This window comes from Mauremys reevesii, linkage group 2, assembly GCF_016161935.1.
Source record: "Mauremys reevesii isolate NIE-2019 linkage group 2, ASM1616193v1, whole genome shotgun sequence".
Taxonomy (NCBI): domain Eukaryota; kingdom Metazoa; phylum Chordata; order Testudines; family Geoemydidae; genus Mauremys; species Mauremys reevesii.
This window is the reverse complement of record NC_052624.1, coordinates 263,848,413-263,866,844: the sequence shown is the minus strand read 5'-3', so window position 1 is coordinate 263,866,844 and position 18,432 is coordinate 263,848,413. Positions and strand designations below refer to the sequence as shown.

General features: G+C 39.0%; 1 protein-coding gene across 2 annotated transcripts in view; it reads right to left on the bottom strand.

Moving 5' to 3' along the window:
- The window catches only part of COL14A1 (collagen type XIV alpha 1 chain), a 201,390-nt gene that overhangs the window by 117,415 nt on the left and 65,543 nt on the right, over nucleotides 1–18,432 (bottom strand). For both annotated transcript variants that reach the window (XM_039526901.1, XM_039526900.1), the window contains 6 exons: nucleotides 10,447–10,602; nucleotides 7,010–7,129; nucleotides 4,492–4,656; nucleotides 3,881–4,042; nucleotides 2,257–2,408; nucleotides 870–999 (listed from right to left, as the gene is read on the bottom strand). In XM_039526901.1, the coding sequence (XP_039382835.1) occupies nucleotides 870–999; nucleotides 2,257–2,408; nucleotides 3,881–4,042; nucleotides 4,492–4,656; nucleotides 7,010–7,129; nucleotides 10,447–10,602 (885 nt within the window). The remainder of the gene's footprint in view (nucleotides 1–869; nucleotides 1,000–2,256; nucleotides 2,409–3,880; nucleotides 4,043–4,491; nucleotides 4,657–7,009; nucleotides 7,130–10,446; nucleotides 10,603–18,432) is intronic.

Sequence of the window (18,432 nt, the reverse complement as noted above, 5' to 3'; positions counted from 1 at the left end):
CACATAGCGCTGCTCGAGAGTCAATTTTTTTGGATGAAACAAAAGGCCTAGGTCTCAAACATACGTAACAAGATCCCATCTCACTTTTTGTAAGTTTGGTAGTGTTAGCTTTGATTTCCTGGCTGAATCCCAAACTAGATAATTGCATTCTGCTTATCTTCCACCCTGTAGTTTTAACTGGAAAGTGATTCTTCCCTTCCCTGTGTAAGGTCTGTCATATTGCTGGGACAAAATGATTGCATTTGAGGTGAAAATATTTGAATTAAATAAAATGTTATATGATTTAGAGGGGCCTACCCCTCTAAGCTACTTATATGACCCCCATTGAATACTTCACAGTGTTAAATGTAATTATCCTTACAACATCCCTCAGGTAGGGAAGTACAGTTATCACAGATGGGAAACTGAGGCACAGAAAATCAGAATCACTTCCCACGGTAACTTAGGAAGTCTGTTGCAGAGCAGGAAATGAAACACTTGTCTCTCCAATCCCGAACAGTCCCCTCTTCACTGAATCTCCCATCATCTCTTAAGGAACTAAGGCCAAAAAGAGGAAATAAGGCTGTATGCCTAAGCCATAAAATTTAGATCCAGCTGCAGCTCCAAACTGTCCCAAAGTCTGGGAGTGTTATGATTTAGAGGCTTGGTTTGGCCCATTACAGAGAGAATATAACTGGCTCAAAGTCTGGGAGCATTTGGACCCGGGTCTTTAGTTCAGGCCCAAATCTAATAAATAAATGTTGGACAATACTAGTAAAAAGAGCTAAAGAGAAAAAAGACTTGATTCTGCATCCCTTACTCACACTGCGCAGTGCCTACGTTCAGCGTTACTGAGTCAGGTCCAGAACAAATTGAGTGAGGACACTTACGTGTGGTTTCAGTACCACGGAGGCCCTCACTTGCAGCACTTATATATATAGCAAACACAGCTATCTGATATTCAGTTAGAGACATCAGGTTTTTCAGAACTGCTGTTGATACACTTCCATCCACCACCACCTGTTTGGGAAAAAATTCAATGAAATAAGGATAAAATAAATTCATTTTATTACTATTTAATCCATCTTATTGGTTTGTCTTATCTGTCATATTTCTAAGACACTCCTTGGCATGATACATAAATGTGAATCTATCTATGCTTAACACAGCACAAATGACATTTGTATCTTAGTATACAGTACAGTAGCCAGGAAACAGAATGGCAAACATATGCATAATGAGGAGTCTTAAGGCAATACAAAGCAGCACTTTGGATCAAAGGAAATGTTAAAAATACCATTAGCATAATGGAAATTAAGAATATTGTGTAATGGACGCTTTCTGATATATTTATTATGTAATTCAAAATTTCATTATTGTACTGCATGCACATACCTGTGTACACACAAACACACACACACACAACAACAAAATATCTTCAAAAAATAAAATGCATTTAACCTCACCCTTTAATTATACTGCTTCTGTTGTCCTGTCTCCACTCTCCATCCCTTCCCATACTGTTCTGAAAGTTGTCTGCTTAAGTTGTAAACTTCTTCATGCAGTGTCCTTGTTTTCATACCTACCTCCAAAGCACTTAGTGAACTGTTGGTGCTACACCAATAATAAATATCCATCTGGCCCACTGGTCAATTTTAGCCAGATTCCCAACTCTACATCCATGGATTTTTTTAAAAATGAGTTATGTTTGCAAAGCTCAAACTCTATCCCTTCTGCCCCTTTCTGGTCCTGTATCCTTTGAAATAGCATCATACAGAGTTGGTCCAACAAGGAAAGCTGATGTATAAATAAAAACACAGTTTACATATTGGATTTTAGGTCTTATCCTTGAACAATGTAATCACAGACTGTGGTGTATGTTTACACAGCCTGTGGTAGCAAGCCTCCAAGCCTGAGTCAATGTACTCGGGTTCATGGACTCATGCTACCGAGCTAAAAATAGTGATGTACATGTTGCAGCTCGGGATGGAGCTCAGGCTGTGAAGCGGGCCTCAGAGCCTGTGCTCCAGCCCAAGCTGCAATTTAAAGTTCTGCCTACACAGCTACTTTTAGCGGAGTAGTGCAAGTCCCACAAGTCTGAGTCTGTTGGCCTGGGCTCAGAGATTTGCTACCACTGACTGTGTAGATGTACCCATACATGGAAGCAGCATCAGGCCTATGATCAAGTGCTATCATTCCCAACTGGTGAATTCTTTCTATTTATGTCTACTAGAAGTTCTCACAATCAGGAACCTGATAGGATTTTTCCTCCCTTACCTCTTCTGGTTGGCCTCCTCTAGTGGGATAATACACAACTCTGTATTTTTCCACCTTGCCCGGTGCATGGGTCCAGCTAACACGGAATCCTCTGGCTGTTACCTCAGATGTGACCAAATCTGTAGGAGCTCCAAGAGTGGCAACAAATGTTCCTATATATGAGATAACATAGAGAAATTATTTTTACTCTTATAAAATAATGATTTGTTTTTGCTCTAATTGCTGAGTTCCCAAAGATCTCTCATCATTAGAAACTGAATTAATTGGTGAGGGCACATTTATTTAGTCGGTTTTTAATATTAACTAAATAATAAAAATAATAATATACATACAATTCTCAGCAGGACCAGGCCTCCATTGGTTTATGTGGAAAACTTTACATGCATCACACACAAAGGTTTCAGCACAAACGCTTTTACAACTGCAATGGTTCTCCCAAGCTTTCCTGGTTGCCTGTCCCTTCATGCATTCCCTCCCTCCCCAGGTGCTTCCAAACACCCTCTCCCCAAGTTCCAGAACTAGCCAGGAATCTCCACAGCTGTGAACCTGCTACAACACTCAGCAAGACAGCCTGTCCCCTGTATTCCTTGGCAGGTCTGCAGGTGGGGTGGTATCTGACAAGACACATTGGAGCTACGCTCGACAGACATCTACCTCTGCAAGACTCTCCACCACCCGCCGCCTCCGAGATACTTAACTGGTTCATGAGCCCTTTGATGGCCATATCTTCCAATCCACTGCTTCCCCCCACACCCAGACCATCTGTGAAATTCTTAGGGGATCCAGGGGGAAGAGAGAAGCCTACTAATGCAACATCTTTTCAGTACACTGCTTCAGATGCATGTGCAATGCAACCTTCCTCAGTGAGGCACTTCATAAACTTAGGGAAATGCATCTGGCATTTGCATCTGCTGCATACGGTTTTACAGGGTCACAGCTCAGTCAATTCAAATACATTTCTCTGGAACATTTCAAAGATACTTTCTCAAAGAGGGCTATTTCTCTAACGAATTTCAATGTTCTACCCCTAGCATTTTCAGCTGCTCAGAAGGTCCTAAGGTCAGCAGAATTTTTGTATACTTGTAATTTTTCCACCCCCACAACCTTTTCTTGCATTCCAAAATTCTGGGTTGTTTTTTTCACTCAGAGATTAAAAAAATAAAAATAAAAAAGTTCAACTTCATGTAGAGACCAAGCCTGGGAAACTTCAAATTGAAAGTTTGGCAAACTTATGAGACTAAGAAAACAAAGGATTAGAATGGAAACAAGGGCACAGCCTTAATTAGCTTTACTCCTTCTCTAATTCATCCCCAAACCTGCACAATAAAGATACCCTCTTTTTACCTGGTGACTGGTGATAGCTACAGCAAAATGAATGCACTTTTTTTCATGTCACCTAACACTATAATAACAAAAGACAAATTACTATCATGGAACTAAGCAAAAGATATTAGCATACGCATGAAGTACGCAACAGAAAAAATACCTTCTCTGATAATATAGTATCCTGGTAGCAAAATATACATAGAAAGAGTAAAATGTCAGAAACTAGTTCAAAACTGTCCCTATTCTAAAATTGGATTTGCTGGTCTAATATCAAGATCAAACAAAGTTTCTTATTTACCTTTGATTTCCTTTTCCTGTTCCTCCACTCTTGAACACACTGTTCTCGTAAGACCTTCTACAATGGTGTGCATGAAGTTAAAGTCAGCAACGTTGTAGACATGAGTACTGTCTGGCTCAGAGGCAATCTCCTCGAGTTCATTTATATCTGCATTCTTCACACCTTACAGTGGAGAGACAAAATAGGAAAATGTTTGCAACAAAAGAAATTGGTGTAACATTTAAGCCATGCAGCTTGGCCAAAGCCTACTGATGCCTATGGAGTCTTTCCCCATTTCACTGGCTTCAATGTGCTTTGGATCAGACCTACAGTCAAGCTGTTAATTACAGGTAGTTATAATTAATCACAAGGGTTAATTTCCAATATTACAAGTGTTACTGACATCTTTGCAGTATTCTGATGATAACTAGCATATGTTTATCCTGCTAAAATGTCAGTTACATTAACAGTCGGCGGAGACTGAAAAAAGTTAAAATTTTCCAAAATATTTTTGATGATGCTTAATCCAGATAGAAACATGATAGGACCCTTATAAATACATGAGATAGATAGAAAAGATCAGAGACTTATAAAAAGTACAATGCAATAAATAGATACGTTAGAATACATACCAATAGCAAATAATTCAACACCAGCATCACGCAGATTTTTAGCAGGTGGGATGACATCATCTTGGGATTTTCCATCTGTGATCAATATACCAATTTTGGACACATTGGATCTTGCACCTGCTTCAGGCTTAAAGCTGTTCTCCAAAATAAAAGTTAAGGCAAGACCTAAAAAAAATAAAAAATAAAAAAATGGTTTGGCTAATGAAATTGTCTATGTAACACTGATATTTTTATTGATTTTTTGAAGTTTAACTTTCTACTCAAAGTAAAGAATGCTGAGCAACCTCCTACTGAATAATAACTTATAAAAGAGAACAAAATTTCACTTAAAAATATACTGTTCCAAACAGGCAGCTTGAATTAAAGGCAGGGCAAAAATGGGAGCAGTCCTCAGCAATCTTCCAATCAATAAAATTATTTACAACAGAGAATAGAAACTTGTTTGAAACTAAACTGGGCTACTGAGCTACTCACATACCTTACCCCACCAGAGAGACAAGGTGGGTGAGGTAATATATTTTATTGGGCCGTTTGTTGGTGAGAGAGCCAAGTTTTTGAGCCACCAGAACTCTTCTTTTATTGGACAGAAGTTTGGTCCAATAACAATATTACCTCATCCACCTAGTCTCTCTAATATCCTGAGGCTGATATGGCTACAACTACACTACATATTACTCCACCAGGGAAGTCAGAGGATTTCATCTATTAGTAAATTTGGTTTCCAGTTCAGCAAAGGACTAAAAACAAGCTTACCATTAACCCTGACTTCTCAAGATTGAAAGCAACAGGACTATTCACATGCTTAAAGTTAAGCACACGCTGAAGTCATTTGCTGAACTGGTATTTCAAAGAGTAACATATACATTGTGTTTAACACACATTTTTAGAAAAGCTGGTCAAATTACAAATGATATTTCTGTAATGAAATAGCCTTTAGTTGATTTGTCAGCAGAAGTCACTGAAACAGGAAATCAGATTGCTAATTTCAAGCCTGAACCTGAAAACCCTCCCAGGAATGGTTCTTCTAGTTCCACTGAATACGGGACAGATCCTGAGCAGCTTTCATTGCCCTCAGTTCCCACTGGAGTCTTTGAGAGCTGAAGCAGCAAAGAATCCTGTGGCACCTTATAGACTAACAGATGTTTTGAGAGCTGACAGTGCTAAGTTTTACGGGAGAAATTCACCCCGTGCAGAAATCCTGCTAAAAAACACATTTACCACTTAATTTAGGTCATTAAAATCCAGTTGCTGAATACAATCTTTTATTTTAAAGCTTTTTACACTCACAAGCTGAGGAAAAGCTTAAATTAAGCTAATGGAGAATGTAACGTCAAAAACTTATTATTACTGATTTGGGAGAGGCAACTTGGCTCTAATTTGAAAGTTAAAATGAAGCCATATGAAAAGAGGTTAGGCAAAAGCCACCTCTAATGCCAGAATATAATTATCATAGTGGATTTATTACTTGCTTCTTGGTATTTCTATCAAGCATCAGTTCAGCTATGGTACCACAGTATATCCCTTCTGTTCCCAGTCCAACCATAATAATTCCTTCCACCAAAATAACGATTGGTGGAGGAGAAAAGGGAAACTTCTAAGCCTCTCTGGAAAAAATAGTTTGGCAATAATTTACTCTTTCAGTCCATTATCCTCCAGACAAGAAAGCCAGGACTATTAAGTGTTGCACTGATGCTATGGGATTCCTCTCCAGAGAATATATATTTTATCATATTGACAAGTATCCCGCAGCTATCCACCACTAAATTTCCAAAGAGCCATGTAGGGTTTCAATATCATGAAAGTTAATGGGAGTCTAAACCCCCCAGGTGATTCTTTGAAAAATTTACCACCCCCCACCAGTCAGATGTTAAAACAACAGACTTTCTTTCTCCAACTGACGGAGGTTTTGTGTATGAACAGTGTCAATGGCTTTTGCTGCTCTATCCTCTTTCCAGAATGTAAAAGTGAACTTCCTTTGCTTTTAGTTTTGGCATAGACAAATCATAGACACAGATTTTGCAGATTGAGGCCTGAGGGCTGGTCTACACTAAGGGGAAAAATCGATATAAGATACGCAACTTCAACTACATGAATAACGTAGCTGAAGTCGAAGTATCTTATATCGATAACTTACCCGTCCTCACGGCGCGGGATCGATGTCCGGGGCTCTCCATATCGACGCCGCCACCGCCGTTCGGGGCGGTGGAGTTCCAGAATCGATAGAAGCGCGTTCGGGGATCGATATATCGCGTCTAGATGAGACGCGATATATCGATCCCTGAAAAATCGATCGCTACCCGCCGATATGGCGGGTAGTGTAGACGTAGCCTGAGTCAAAGCTCACTGAAGGCATGAAGATTCCCTTTGACTGCCGCTACTTCAGATCAAGCTCTTAGGCAAACTTCAAAAATAAACAGCACATTCACCTTTACGAAACAGAACAAAACCCCAATACTTTAAGCCAATGCAGCATGGCATATTTTGGAGCATGTGGCTAATGCAAAAATACATACTGTACCTGTTAATGTATTCCCTCCCTTATATGGCAGATTACGGACTGCATCCAAAACAGCATCCTTTGTGCTAAAGGCATTCAGATGCCATTCAATTCGGGGATCCCCACTGTACTGAGCAAGACCTAGTGAATCAGAAATAAATACATTGCAGGAGATTCATTTTTTCAAGTATATACATACTAGGCTATCAGTAGTTTGTTATCATAACAGGCTTCTTTTGAACTCTTTAAAGATGAATTTATTACTCCCTAAATTGTTCTGGATGCCAACTCCACTATGTATTTTCTAGGTTTTTCTTTCAAGTGCTAAGGAATTTAAGTAAAAGGCAAGGTGCATTTTTTCAGGTTTTAGTAAGATTCCAAGAACTCATTTCATGAAAGAGAACAATTTTATTAAATGCCTCTTTGAACAGGCTACACTGTAAGTAGCAAAACAGATATGATATATTGTTCAAACAGTTTTAAACATGATAGAAACCGTCTCTTGGCACTTTCTTCATGTAAAAAGTCCACTGTAAGGGTCTGATCTAATGCCAATTGAAGTCAATAGGAGTCTTTCTGTTGATTTCAAAAGGCATTGGATTAGAACCCAAGATGAAAATATGTCTATATGTCATCTCAGGAAGAGAGGCACAGATAAAATTTCTAGATACCATAAATGACTGCTTCTTGGAGCAGCTTGTCCTGGAACCCACAAGGCGAGAGTCAATTCTTGATTTAGTCCTAAGGGGAGCACAGGATCTCGTCCAAGAGGCAAATATAATTTAACCAATCAGTCATAATGACCATAATGTAATTAAATTTAACATCCTTGTAGGGGAAAAAGTAGCATTTAACTTAAAAAATGGGAACTACACAAAAGTGAGGAAGCTAGTTAAATGGAAATGAAAAGGACCAGTCAGAAGGATGAAATGCTTGCAGACTGCAGGAGCCTACTCACAAACACCATAGTAGAGGTTCAAATTAAATATATACCCCAAATAAAAAAAAACACAAAAGCAGTAAGAGGAACAAACAAATCCCATCATGGCTAGACAGCCAGCAGTTACAGGCAAAAAGGCATGCTTTAAACATTGGAAGTCAAATCCTACTGAGGAGAATAGAAAGGAGCATAAACTCTGGCAAGTCAAGTGTAAAAATATAATATAAAATTGAAGAGCAACTAGCTAAAGACACAAAAACTAAAACAATTAAGCACATCAGAAGCAGGAAGCCTCACAAACTATCAGTGGGGCCACTGGCTGCTTGAGGTTCTAAAAGGGCACTCAAGGAAGACAAGGCCATTGTGGAGAATCTAAATGAATTCTTTGCATTGGTCTTCACTGCAGAGGATGTGGGGAAGATCCCCACATCCAAGCCATTATTTTTCAGTTATAAATCTGAGGGACTGTCCCAGATTGAGATGTCAATAGAGGAGGATTTGGAACAAACTGACAAATTAAACAGTATTAAGTCACCAGGGCCAGATGAACCTTGAGAGTTCTGAAGAGTTCTGAAGGAACTCAAATATGAAATTGTAGAATTAACAACTATGGGATTAACCTATTACTTAAATCAACCTATGAACGAAATGACTAGACGGTAGCTAATGTAGTGCCAATTTTACAAAAGGCTCCGGGGCAACCCTGGCAATTACAGGGCAGTAAGCCTAACTTCAGTACCAGGCAAATTGCTTGAAACTATAGTAAGGCACAGAATTATTAGATACAAATGTGATATGGTTGGGGAAAAGTCAACACTGCTTTTGTAAGGGGAAATCATGCCTCACCAATCTATTAGAATTTTTTGAGGGGGTCAAAAATGTGGACAAAAGTGATCCAGTCAATACAGCGTACTTGGACTTTCAAATAGCCTTTGACAATGTCCCTCACAAGGGGCTCTTAAGCTAACTAAGCTGTCATGGGATAATAGGGAAAGTCCTCTCCTGGATCAGCAGCAGATAGGAATCAGAGGGTACGAATAAATGGTCAGTTTTCACAGTAGAGAGAGGCAAATAGCAGGGTCCTCCCAGGATCTGTATTACAACCTGTGACGTTCAACATATTCATAAATGATCTAGAAAAAAGAAAGGAAGTGTGGTGGCAAAATTTGCAGATAGTACAAAATTACTCAAAATTGTAGTCAGCTTTGTACTTAACTAAGACATACAAAGGGATATCACAAAACTAGATGACTTGTCCCCCAGTCATCTAGTTTTGTGAGATCTCTTTGTATGTCTTTACAGATGACAAATGAAATTCAGTGTTGGCAAATGCAAACTAATGCATATTGGAAAAAAATAATCCCATTTATACATACAAAAAGATGGTTTCTAAATTAGCTGTTACCACTCAAAAAAAGAGATCTTGTAATCATCATGGACAGTTCTCTGAAAACACCCACTCAATGTGCAGAAGCAATCAAAAGAACAGATATTTGGAATGGGATATATAAGAAGACAGAAAATATCATAATGCCACTATATAAATCTCTCTCTACTGTGAAAACTGACCATTTATTCGTACCCTCTGATTCCTATCTGCTGCATGGTACACCCACATCTTGAATACTGTGTACAATTCTGGTTGCCCCATCTCAAAAAAGATATATTAGAATTGGAAAAGGGTACAGAGAAGGGTAACAAAAATGATTAGGGGTATGGAACACTTCCATATGAAGAGAGATTATAAAAACTGGGAGTGCTCAATTTAGAAAAGAGACAAAATATGGTAGAAGTATATAAAAATCATGAATGGTATGAAGAAAAACAGTGTTACTTCCCCTCTGCATAAGACCTCATTAGGTGTCATCCAATGACATTAACAGGCATCAGGTTTAAAACAAGAATAAGGAAATACTTCACATAACGCACATTCAGCTTGTGGAACTTGTTGCCAGAGGATGTTGTGAAGGACAAAACTATAATTAGATAAGTTAATTGAGGATAGGTCCATCAATGCCTGTTAGCCAAGACAGTCAGGGATGCAACTCTGTGCTCCAGATGTTCTTAAACCTCCAACTGCCAAAGCTGGGACTAGACAAAAGGGGATGGATCACACAAAATTGCTGTTCTGTTCATTACTGCTGAAGCATCTGGCAGCAGTCACTGTCAGAAGACAGGATACTGGGCTACATAGACCATTGGTCTAACCTAGCATGGCCATTTTTATGTTCTTATAAATATCACAATTCATTATGAGAAATACCTTGTGTACAATGATCAGGTCCAATCTTACAAGCTTTCTATTCATGTTACTCCCATTGATTTAAATGGAAATTCTGTGTGTACAGTGCTTTCAGGATCAGGCCCTAATATTTTTATTCATGACAAATAAAGAGGATGATGTATGTTGTACAACTATGTAGGGATTAAGTTCCTTGGAAATCAAGGGTTTACTGTTTTCTTTTTTGTTTGTTTTAATTCAACTGTGAACTTACAGAATTTTCTTTAGAAACCTTACCTACTCTTGTTTTCTCAGAACCCACATTGAAGGCACCAACCAGATTTTCCAGGAAAAGCCGGACAAGTCTGAAGTTGAATCTGCCAATACTCCACGAGCCATCTATCAGGATCACAATGTCTGCGATTGCTGGAGTTTTACATGTAAACTGATTTTCTGTAAATCATAACATGGAAAAGAAAATGTAATCACAATGATACTAGGGCAATTAATCATTTCTGGGATTTTTCCTTCTAAGTTTAATACTTAAAAGACAATATAGTCTTTTATAGACCATAAAAATGATGCTGAGAAAAGTTATTAAAAATAAATACATTAATAAGATATTGTCAAATATGTTCTAGCCTCTTATTTGGTTGTGTGAAATTAATTTTTAGAAAAAGTATTGATTACTTAAAAATACAGTGTTCCTGGAAGAAAAAAGCATAAACTGCTATATTGGTAGAATAGCATCAAATGGCAGCTCATGTTTACATTTTGATTCCTGGGGATATATGCACTGGGCTTCTAGAATGCAACAGAATATAAATTATGTTTACTGCATAAAACCTGCTATGTATGAAGTAAGACAGATCTCAGAACACATGGATAATTCTAAAAAGCTGTCACCAAGTGGGGAAGTCCTCAGCTGGTACAGAAGGACATAGTTCTGTTGAATTCAATGGAGTTGTGCTGATTTGCACCAGCTGGGGATCTGGCTCAGTGTCTCTTGTACAATCAGAAAGGAAAAGCAATGTACAAAAATGGAGGAGAGTCACAGAAGAGAAAGCTAAACTTTGGAAGCAGTGGAGATGTCTGTTAATATTCTTGCTGGCTTGGTTAAATTACAGGGAAAATGGAGGAAAGTGGTAATAGGAAAAGGGAAACAGAAAGTTAAGTAGGTTTTAGAGTCACTCACAGGCTAAGACACCAGGAAGATTTTAAGGTAAGAGACAGGGATAAAAGAGTTCCTGACATACTAAGCTGGACAAGCAAAATTGCAACATTCAACTGTGAAAGTAGCAGTGAGGCAGCTGAGAAAAGGCAAAATAATGCAGCGGATCAGGCAGAAGAGTGGATGGTTATAACATCACAGAGCTAAGGGAAATCATGGAATTTCATGACCAGAGGAGGGGCTGAACTGGATTCAGGGATGGAGGGGATGCGTGTGATGGTGGACAACAGTTACTGATAGTTTGCATGGCCAAGAGAAGGGAAATTAATGGGGACCTGTCATGCAGGTGTGTCAAGGGATTTCTGGATACCTGGCAGCAGCAATGAATTATCTTTTCTATGTTTGAAAGTAGGAATATAGCAAACTCCGCACTGCATTCAATGGAGAATGAGATGAATGGGGAAATGGTGGGGATAATTGAGTCAAACAGTACAGAAGGGGCAACATGCATTACAAACTGCCTCAACTGATATGTCTACACTTACACCAGTACGTAGAGTACATACTCTGCACATCCAGCTAGCATAGGTATAAACTGCAGTGTAGATGGTGAGGCACGGCTTAGGGAGTAGAATAAAGCCCCCTATGTGCCTGAACCCCTAGGGTATATACCCTACACTGCTTTCTACAGGCATCAGCAGTGCTTCCCACAGCTATACTGCTATTTTTAGCAGTGTCGTTGCATGCTGCCTCCTTCTACCAGAGCCTTTCCCTGCCACAGTGAAAGGCCCTGTCAGCAGGGAAAGGCTCAGGGACAGACAGGGGCAGCTCCAGATCCCAGCACACCAAGCGTGTGCTTGGGGCGGCATGCCGCGGGGGGCGCTCTGCCGGTCGCCGGGAGGGCGGCAGGCGGCTCCGGTGGACCTCCCGCGGGACCGGCAACCGGCAGAGCGCCTCCCATGGCATGCGACCCTGCTTGGGGCAGCAAAATATCTAGAGCCGCCCCTGGGCACAGAGAAGGAAGCGGGGATGCTGCTGGAGCTTTTCACTACAGACACTATACGTGTAGCTACCTAAGTATGCTGTACTCTACATGCCACCATAAGTGTAGACATAGCCAATGATAAAATAACCTGTGTCTTTGAACTTGGGAGAGAGGCTAAGTAGACAGAAAGATGAGTTTTCACTTGGCCTGATAGACAATAAGCTCTGATTTGCAACACCTGTTTCCCCAGGAGTCACCAGGTGAACTTGAGAGTACAAAGGGTATTCAAACATCAGCGTGAGTAGTGCAGAAAGAGGTGAGTGGAGAGGGATACAAATTGCTCTAGTGCTGAGAAAAGGATAGAGTTGTTAAAATGAGGGCTTAACAAGAGAGGAGGTTGAGTGAGAGAAGACGGGGTGCACATATTGGCCCTCTTGAATGCTCATACAACATTGAATGTGATTACATACCATGTGGTCAGCAGCTTAAAACAACACCATAACAGTAATGTCACTAGAATGAGTAGCTTAAATATAAATACAATCTGATGTGCAGAAGGACTAAGAATGGTAGCTACAGTCACAAACTTTTTTAACTGGACAGAATAAGTCATGTTGTTTGTTTCAAATTTGATATAACCACAGTGGATGGCAAACCCAGTCCATAAAGTTAACACTAATTCACTAGAAGTATTTTATAAGGATTAGGGTGTTTTTCCTACACACAGTTAGCGGTGAGGAATAGGCTATGAACATGTGGAAAAATTCCACTTGTGAAATTGCCAAAACAAAACCTTTATTTCAGATCTTTACAGTACAAGACAACGGTATTTGAATTGGCAATATATTTTAGTGTATAAACACTAGAAAAACAGTAAGTATCAAGAATGTGAGCATATTGGAAAAAAGTGAGAATAAATTGGAAGATACCGGTAACTTTAAACAAAGCTCCCAATCCTTCTGCCATTGAAATCAATGGCAAAGTTTCCATTGACTTCAGTGGGATTAGGATTTGATTTTTCATTATTTAACTGCAGCTGATATCTGCCACAGCATGGTCTAAACATACGTATGTTTGCCCAGTTATGTTTCCTGTTGATCAATTTGCATTCCTTGACTTGTTACTAAAATGGAGGTCAGTTTTACCATCCTTACATTGCATAGTACATTATGTTCCATTAGTTTCAGCAGGACTATTGGCAGAGAAAAATACTATTCAAACAAAGTGAGGATGGAAGAACTGGTCCCTGGGTTTTCATCCAAGTAGGTACACTGCAGTGCAGATGTGACTTTTAGTGTGATCCATGGAGATTTATCCATCCACACAATTAGGATAATAGGATTTGTGTGGCTAAAGTCCCTCTCGCCACTTTTAAAAACTTAGGGTATTCATGGTTTCAGAATCAATCTATTTCTCACATCTTACACATGAACAAGTTTTTGAATGAGGCCTTTTCAATCCTGTAGTTATTACTTTGCCAAATATATATATATACATATATATATATATATATATTTATATATTTAATTGGAGTAGGCAGATTCATTTACAGCAGCAAAACAGTAAAGAAAACAAAAAAACGCATTCTTTCAATATTTTATTTCCATATAATCAGACCAGTGTAAATAGCTGTATCAAAATAATCATTTGTGATTTGATCCAAGATTGTATTGAAATGCCACAGAATGTGAAAATATAGTTCACTCTTCATAGCTGGGATGCACTTGTGGGAATCTTTTCTGCATAAAACATTTAGCTTTTGTTACTTCTGTATACCCACTATTTGTTTATGTTTTCTCCAGTTCAACTTAATAGAAAGTGTAGAAACTTCCCTAAAATGGAATAAACAATAGTGAGATATTAAAAGCAGTCTTTACAATTTGACAGGAATACAAATTCAACATCATCCCAGCTTATAGTGTTATTGTGAAAGAGATCATGAGACCAAATACACTTATTCTTCCCTTTGATCTAAACAAAAACAAAAAAATTCTGATTTTTAAGCCAAACTCATTGTTTGGTCGGGGGGAGGGGTTCTGGCTCGTGACTTTTGAATGCTTGGGGGTGTCAAGGTGGATATTTCCTGGGTCTTCATGGGAAGAGGGGCAGAGAGAGGAAGAGCTTGCACATGGACATAAGCAACACCACATGGGAAGAAACTGAACCTCAGAAAGAGTGGTCTAATTTTCACCTAGTTTCAGATGTAGTTTGCAGAATGAAATATGATGTTTTACCTTCCTGTGACTTGACACTTTGCTCTGGTTTTCAAGAGCCAAAACACATGGTTCTTTTTCTGCTAGGAGTTGGCGTTATAATTCTTTCTGAGGCTGCACTATATCATTTCCTTTCTTATTCCTGGTCACAGTGGGAAATTAGAATAATATATCAGGAAGAGGCGAGATGGAGAGTTTAAGCAGATGGCAGCGATTGTACAATACGAATGGAAAAACCAAGATAGCTTAGTTCATAGGGTAACAAAGTACAAAAGGAAAGAAATTTGATGACAGATGTGAATGAAATATAAGATGGGAATAGAACAAGGATGAAATACGGAAGTAAGTCCAGCACAGTATGATTTGTGTGTGTGTGTGTGTGTGTGTGTGTGTGAGTGAGAGAGATAATATGATGGACAAGGAACTATTATTATTCTGGCATTATTATTACAATACTATGATGGCAATATCTTTGAACTGAGATCAGAGTCTAATACACCCCATATATTAAGGCAGAGACCAACCAGATGCATAAAATATGTCTGACCCTCCATTGAAACAAATATAAACATTGCTTGAATTTGAAGGACTCAGATATTGGAACATCGTCATGTTGTGAGACCAGTCCAGCAAGCTCAGGAGCGCACCCCTGAACCACAGGAGAAAATGAGGCCAGCCCTTTCCCATGCATCTGTGTCTGGCCCAGAAAACTCTTTTAGTTCAAGAAGCAGACATACAAATTCTGAGAGCACTTGGTTTTATTTTAATATCCAAACCACACACAATCAGGAAATCAGGAAATTCAGTAACCCTGAAAGGGGAGAAAAAACCCAAAGGTTATTTCAGGAATAATGCTAAGCTTGAGGTTTTTAATAAAAGTTATAGCCAGAAATGCAACCCTTTGGTGACAACTCTTCAGACCTGCGGCAGATAGTCAGCAATTCTTTTTAACCCTCCTTCTTCAAAATCAAATGGTATTACAAAACCAACCAAATGTATTTTTAAAGCAATCAATAGATCTATTTAGTTTACAAAATATTTAGGATTCTTTCCTATATCCTAACAAGAATTACTGCCTGTACATTTACTTGAGAGATGGGTTAAAATAACTGGTGCTTCCTGGTTGAATCGTAGCCCTACTGGCCATATAATATTCCCTGTGTGAAGTGCATGAAACTTGAGAAACTCTTTCACAGATTGCAGTGACAGTTCTATTTCTGTTCTGAGGATTAACAAACAACTTTTCAACAAATCGGATTGTAAATTTTATTTATATGGACACATTTACTCATCATTTCAGTACAACAAATATACTACGATTTAAGAGACACATCTTCAGGGAATTAGACATGTCACTCAATTATAATTCAAGAGGGCTGAGTGTCAAGTTCTCTCAGAACTGCCTCAAATGGTTACTCCCAGATATTAACACAAAACATTCTCAAAAGGTTGATATGTCATTAAGCCACAGGAAGAGACATGGGCCATATCGTGCCATAATCTTTTCAATGGAACTCAATGGAGGATTGTGTTGAAAGAATCATGTCAGCATATGATTCATTAGAAGGAAATGTTTTTTAAATACCAGTACAGCACATCATTAGTCCCTGGATCACATTACATGATGTACATTGTATGTAATCTGCTAGAAAATGTTTACGTGTTTAAACAAAATTCATAAGCATGTATAATATATGCAGCCATATTTTCAGAATTATTAATTTTGCATGCCATGAGATTTGTGTGTCCAACTTACAAAACCTTGAGTGACATGCTGCCTTCACTGACGTCAAATAGAGTTTTGCTATTGACTTCAATATGGACAAGATTTCAGCATGTGTGTCTGATCTGTAGAGATGCTGAAGTCAATGGGAGCACTGGATCAGCAACACTTCTGAAAATAAGGCACTAGGTGTCTCACATTGGTGTTTGCAAAGTACTTTGAGATCCTGACTGAAAGATGCCATGAGACTGATCTGGCAGTCTTTACACCTATATTTCCACTGAATTCCCAAGAGAGATATTATTTTCACCCTTTTTATAAGACTGTGATAAATTTTGTACAAGGTATGTCTTGTGAGGTATCGTTTGAAAAATCTCAATCTGAGGAACATTATTATCCTGATGAAATATGTGTGGCAACACTGTATGTATAGTTATAAGAGTCTACTGTATAACATTCTTATAACATGCTCCAAGTTTAAGAAAAGCAGTCCCAAGCCAGTTTTTCAGAGACAGACACATGGGTGCCCCAGCCATGTACCAGCATAATCAGATGAACTATTATGGAGTATCTCCTAGTTAAATGGCCATTCTTTGGCAGGAAGAAGGGTGTGAGCGAGAACTTTACACATTGACAATGGAACAGATGGGAGTTTCCATGTAAACAGACTGCCTCTCGCTTGAACCCCAGCCGGAGATAATTCTCAAAGAGGGGAAGAGGGTATAGGAATGAGAAACAGAGGCCTGCAGATCACCTCTCTCCCCTCATCTCTACTCACAGAAGTTGCAATGCTTAAAAGACAAAGGAAGCATCATTGATTGGGGAACGGGTCCTGGCTGGGAGGCTGTTCAGCCAGTACAGGTTGTTGTAAGCATATGGGGAGATAAAAACCTTTGTTTTGAATCCATTCATCTTGCTAAGTTAGGTATTGGTTTGCAGATTATCTTTTATCTTCTTTGTAACCAATTCTGATTTTATGCCTCCCTGCTTGTCATCACTTCAAATCTTTCTGTAATTAATACATTTGTTTTATTGTTTTATCTAAACCAGTGTGTGCTTTGGATTGAAGTGTTTGGGAAACTCCACTTGAGATAATGGGGTCTGTGCATATCATTTTCCATTGATGAAATGACAGACATTCTATTACTTGTATTGTCCAGAAGGGTGCTGGGCAGTACAAGATGCACATTTCTGAGGGGCAAGTCGGGGACTGAGAGTTTGCTGGGGTTGCCCTGTATATAATTCATGAGTGACTGGCTGCAGCATTCATGTAATTCAGCTGGGAGTAATTTTGCATGCTAGAGGCTGCATATGAGCAAGATCAGGAGTGACGGCTTTTACAGCAAAGCACTGTAAGAGGCACCCCAGGCTAGAGTACTGAGGGGACCCAGCTGTTTAGCAGTCTAGATTGTAGCCTGGGTAACGTCATAAGACGTCCTTCCTTGTTCGTGAACAATGGACTTCAAAAAAGCAGACGTCAACAAACTCAGAGACCTGCTGGTGAGGTCCCATGGGAAGAAAATCTAAAGGAAAAAGGAATTCAGGGGGGCTGGCAGTTTCTCAAGGAGACAATATTAAAAGGCACAACTGCAAACTATCCCGATGCTAAGGAAAGATAGGAAGAAGAGGAAAAGTCCAATATGTCTCCATCAGGAGCTCTTAAATGACCTGAAAATCCAAAAGCAATCCTACAAAAAAAATGGAAACATGGATGAATTGCTAAAAAGGAGTAAAAAAGAATAGTACAAGCATGTAGGGACAAAGTCAGAAAGGCAAAGGCATAAAATGAGTTACATTTAGCAAGGGATATAAAGGGAATAATAGGTTCTTGAAATACATTAAGAGAAAGGAAGAAAGGAAAGTGTAGGTTCTCTACTTAAAGGGAAAGGACAGCTAAAAACTTGTGATTGAAGAAAGCTGAGGTGTTTAATGCCTATTTTACTTCAATCGTCACTATTGAGCCTTTTAGTAAATAAATACTCAAACACAATTAATATTAACAACAAGGGGGAAGGAACACAAGCCAAAATAGCTATGGACCAGTTTAAAAATATTTAACTAAGTTGGATGTGTTCAAGTTGGCAGGGCCTAATGAAATTCATCCTAGAGTACTTAAGAAACCAGCAGAAGCAATCTCAGAACCATTAGCAATTATGAGAGCTCCTGGAGGATGGGTAAGGTCCTAGAAGAC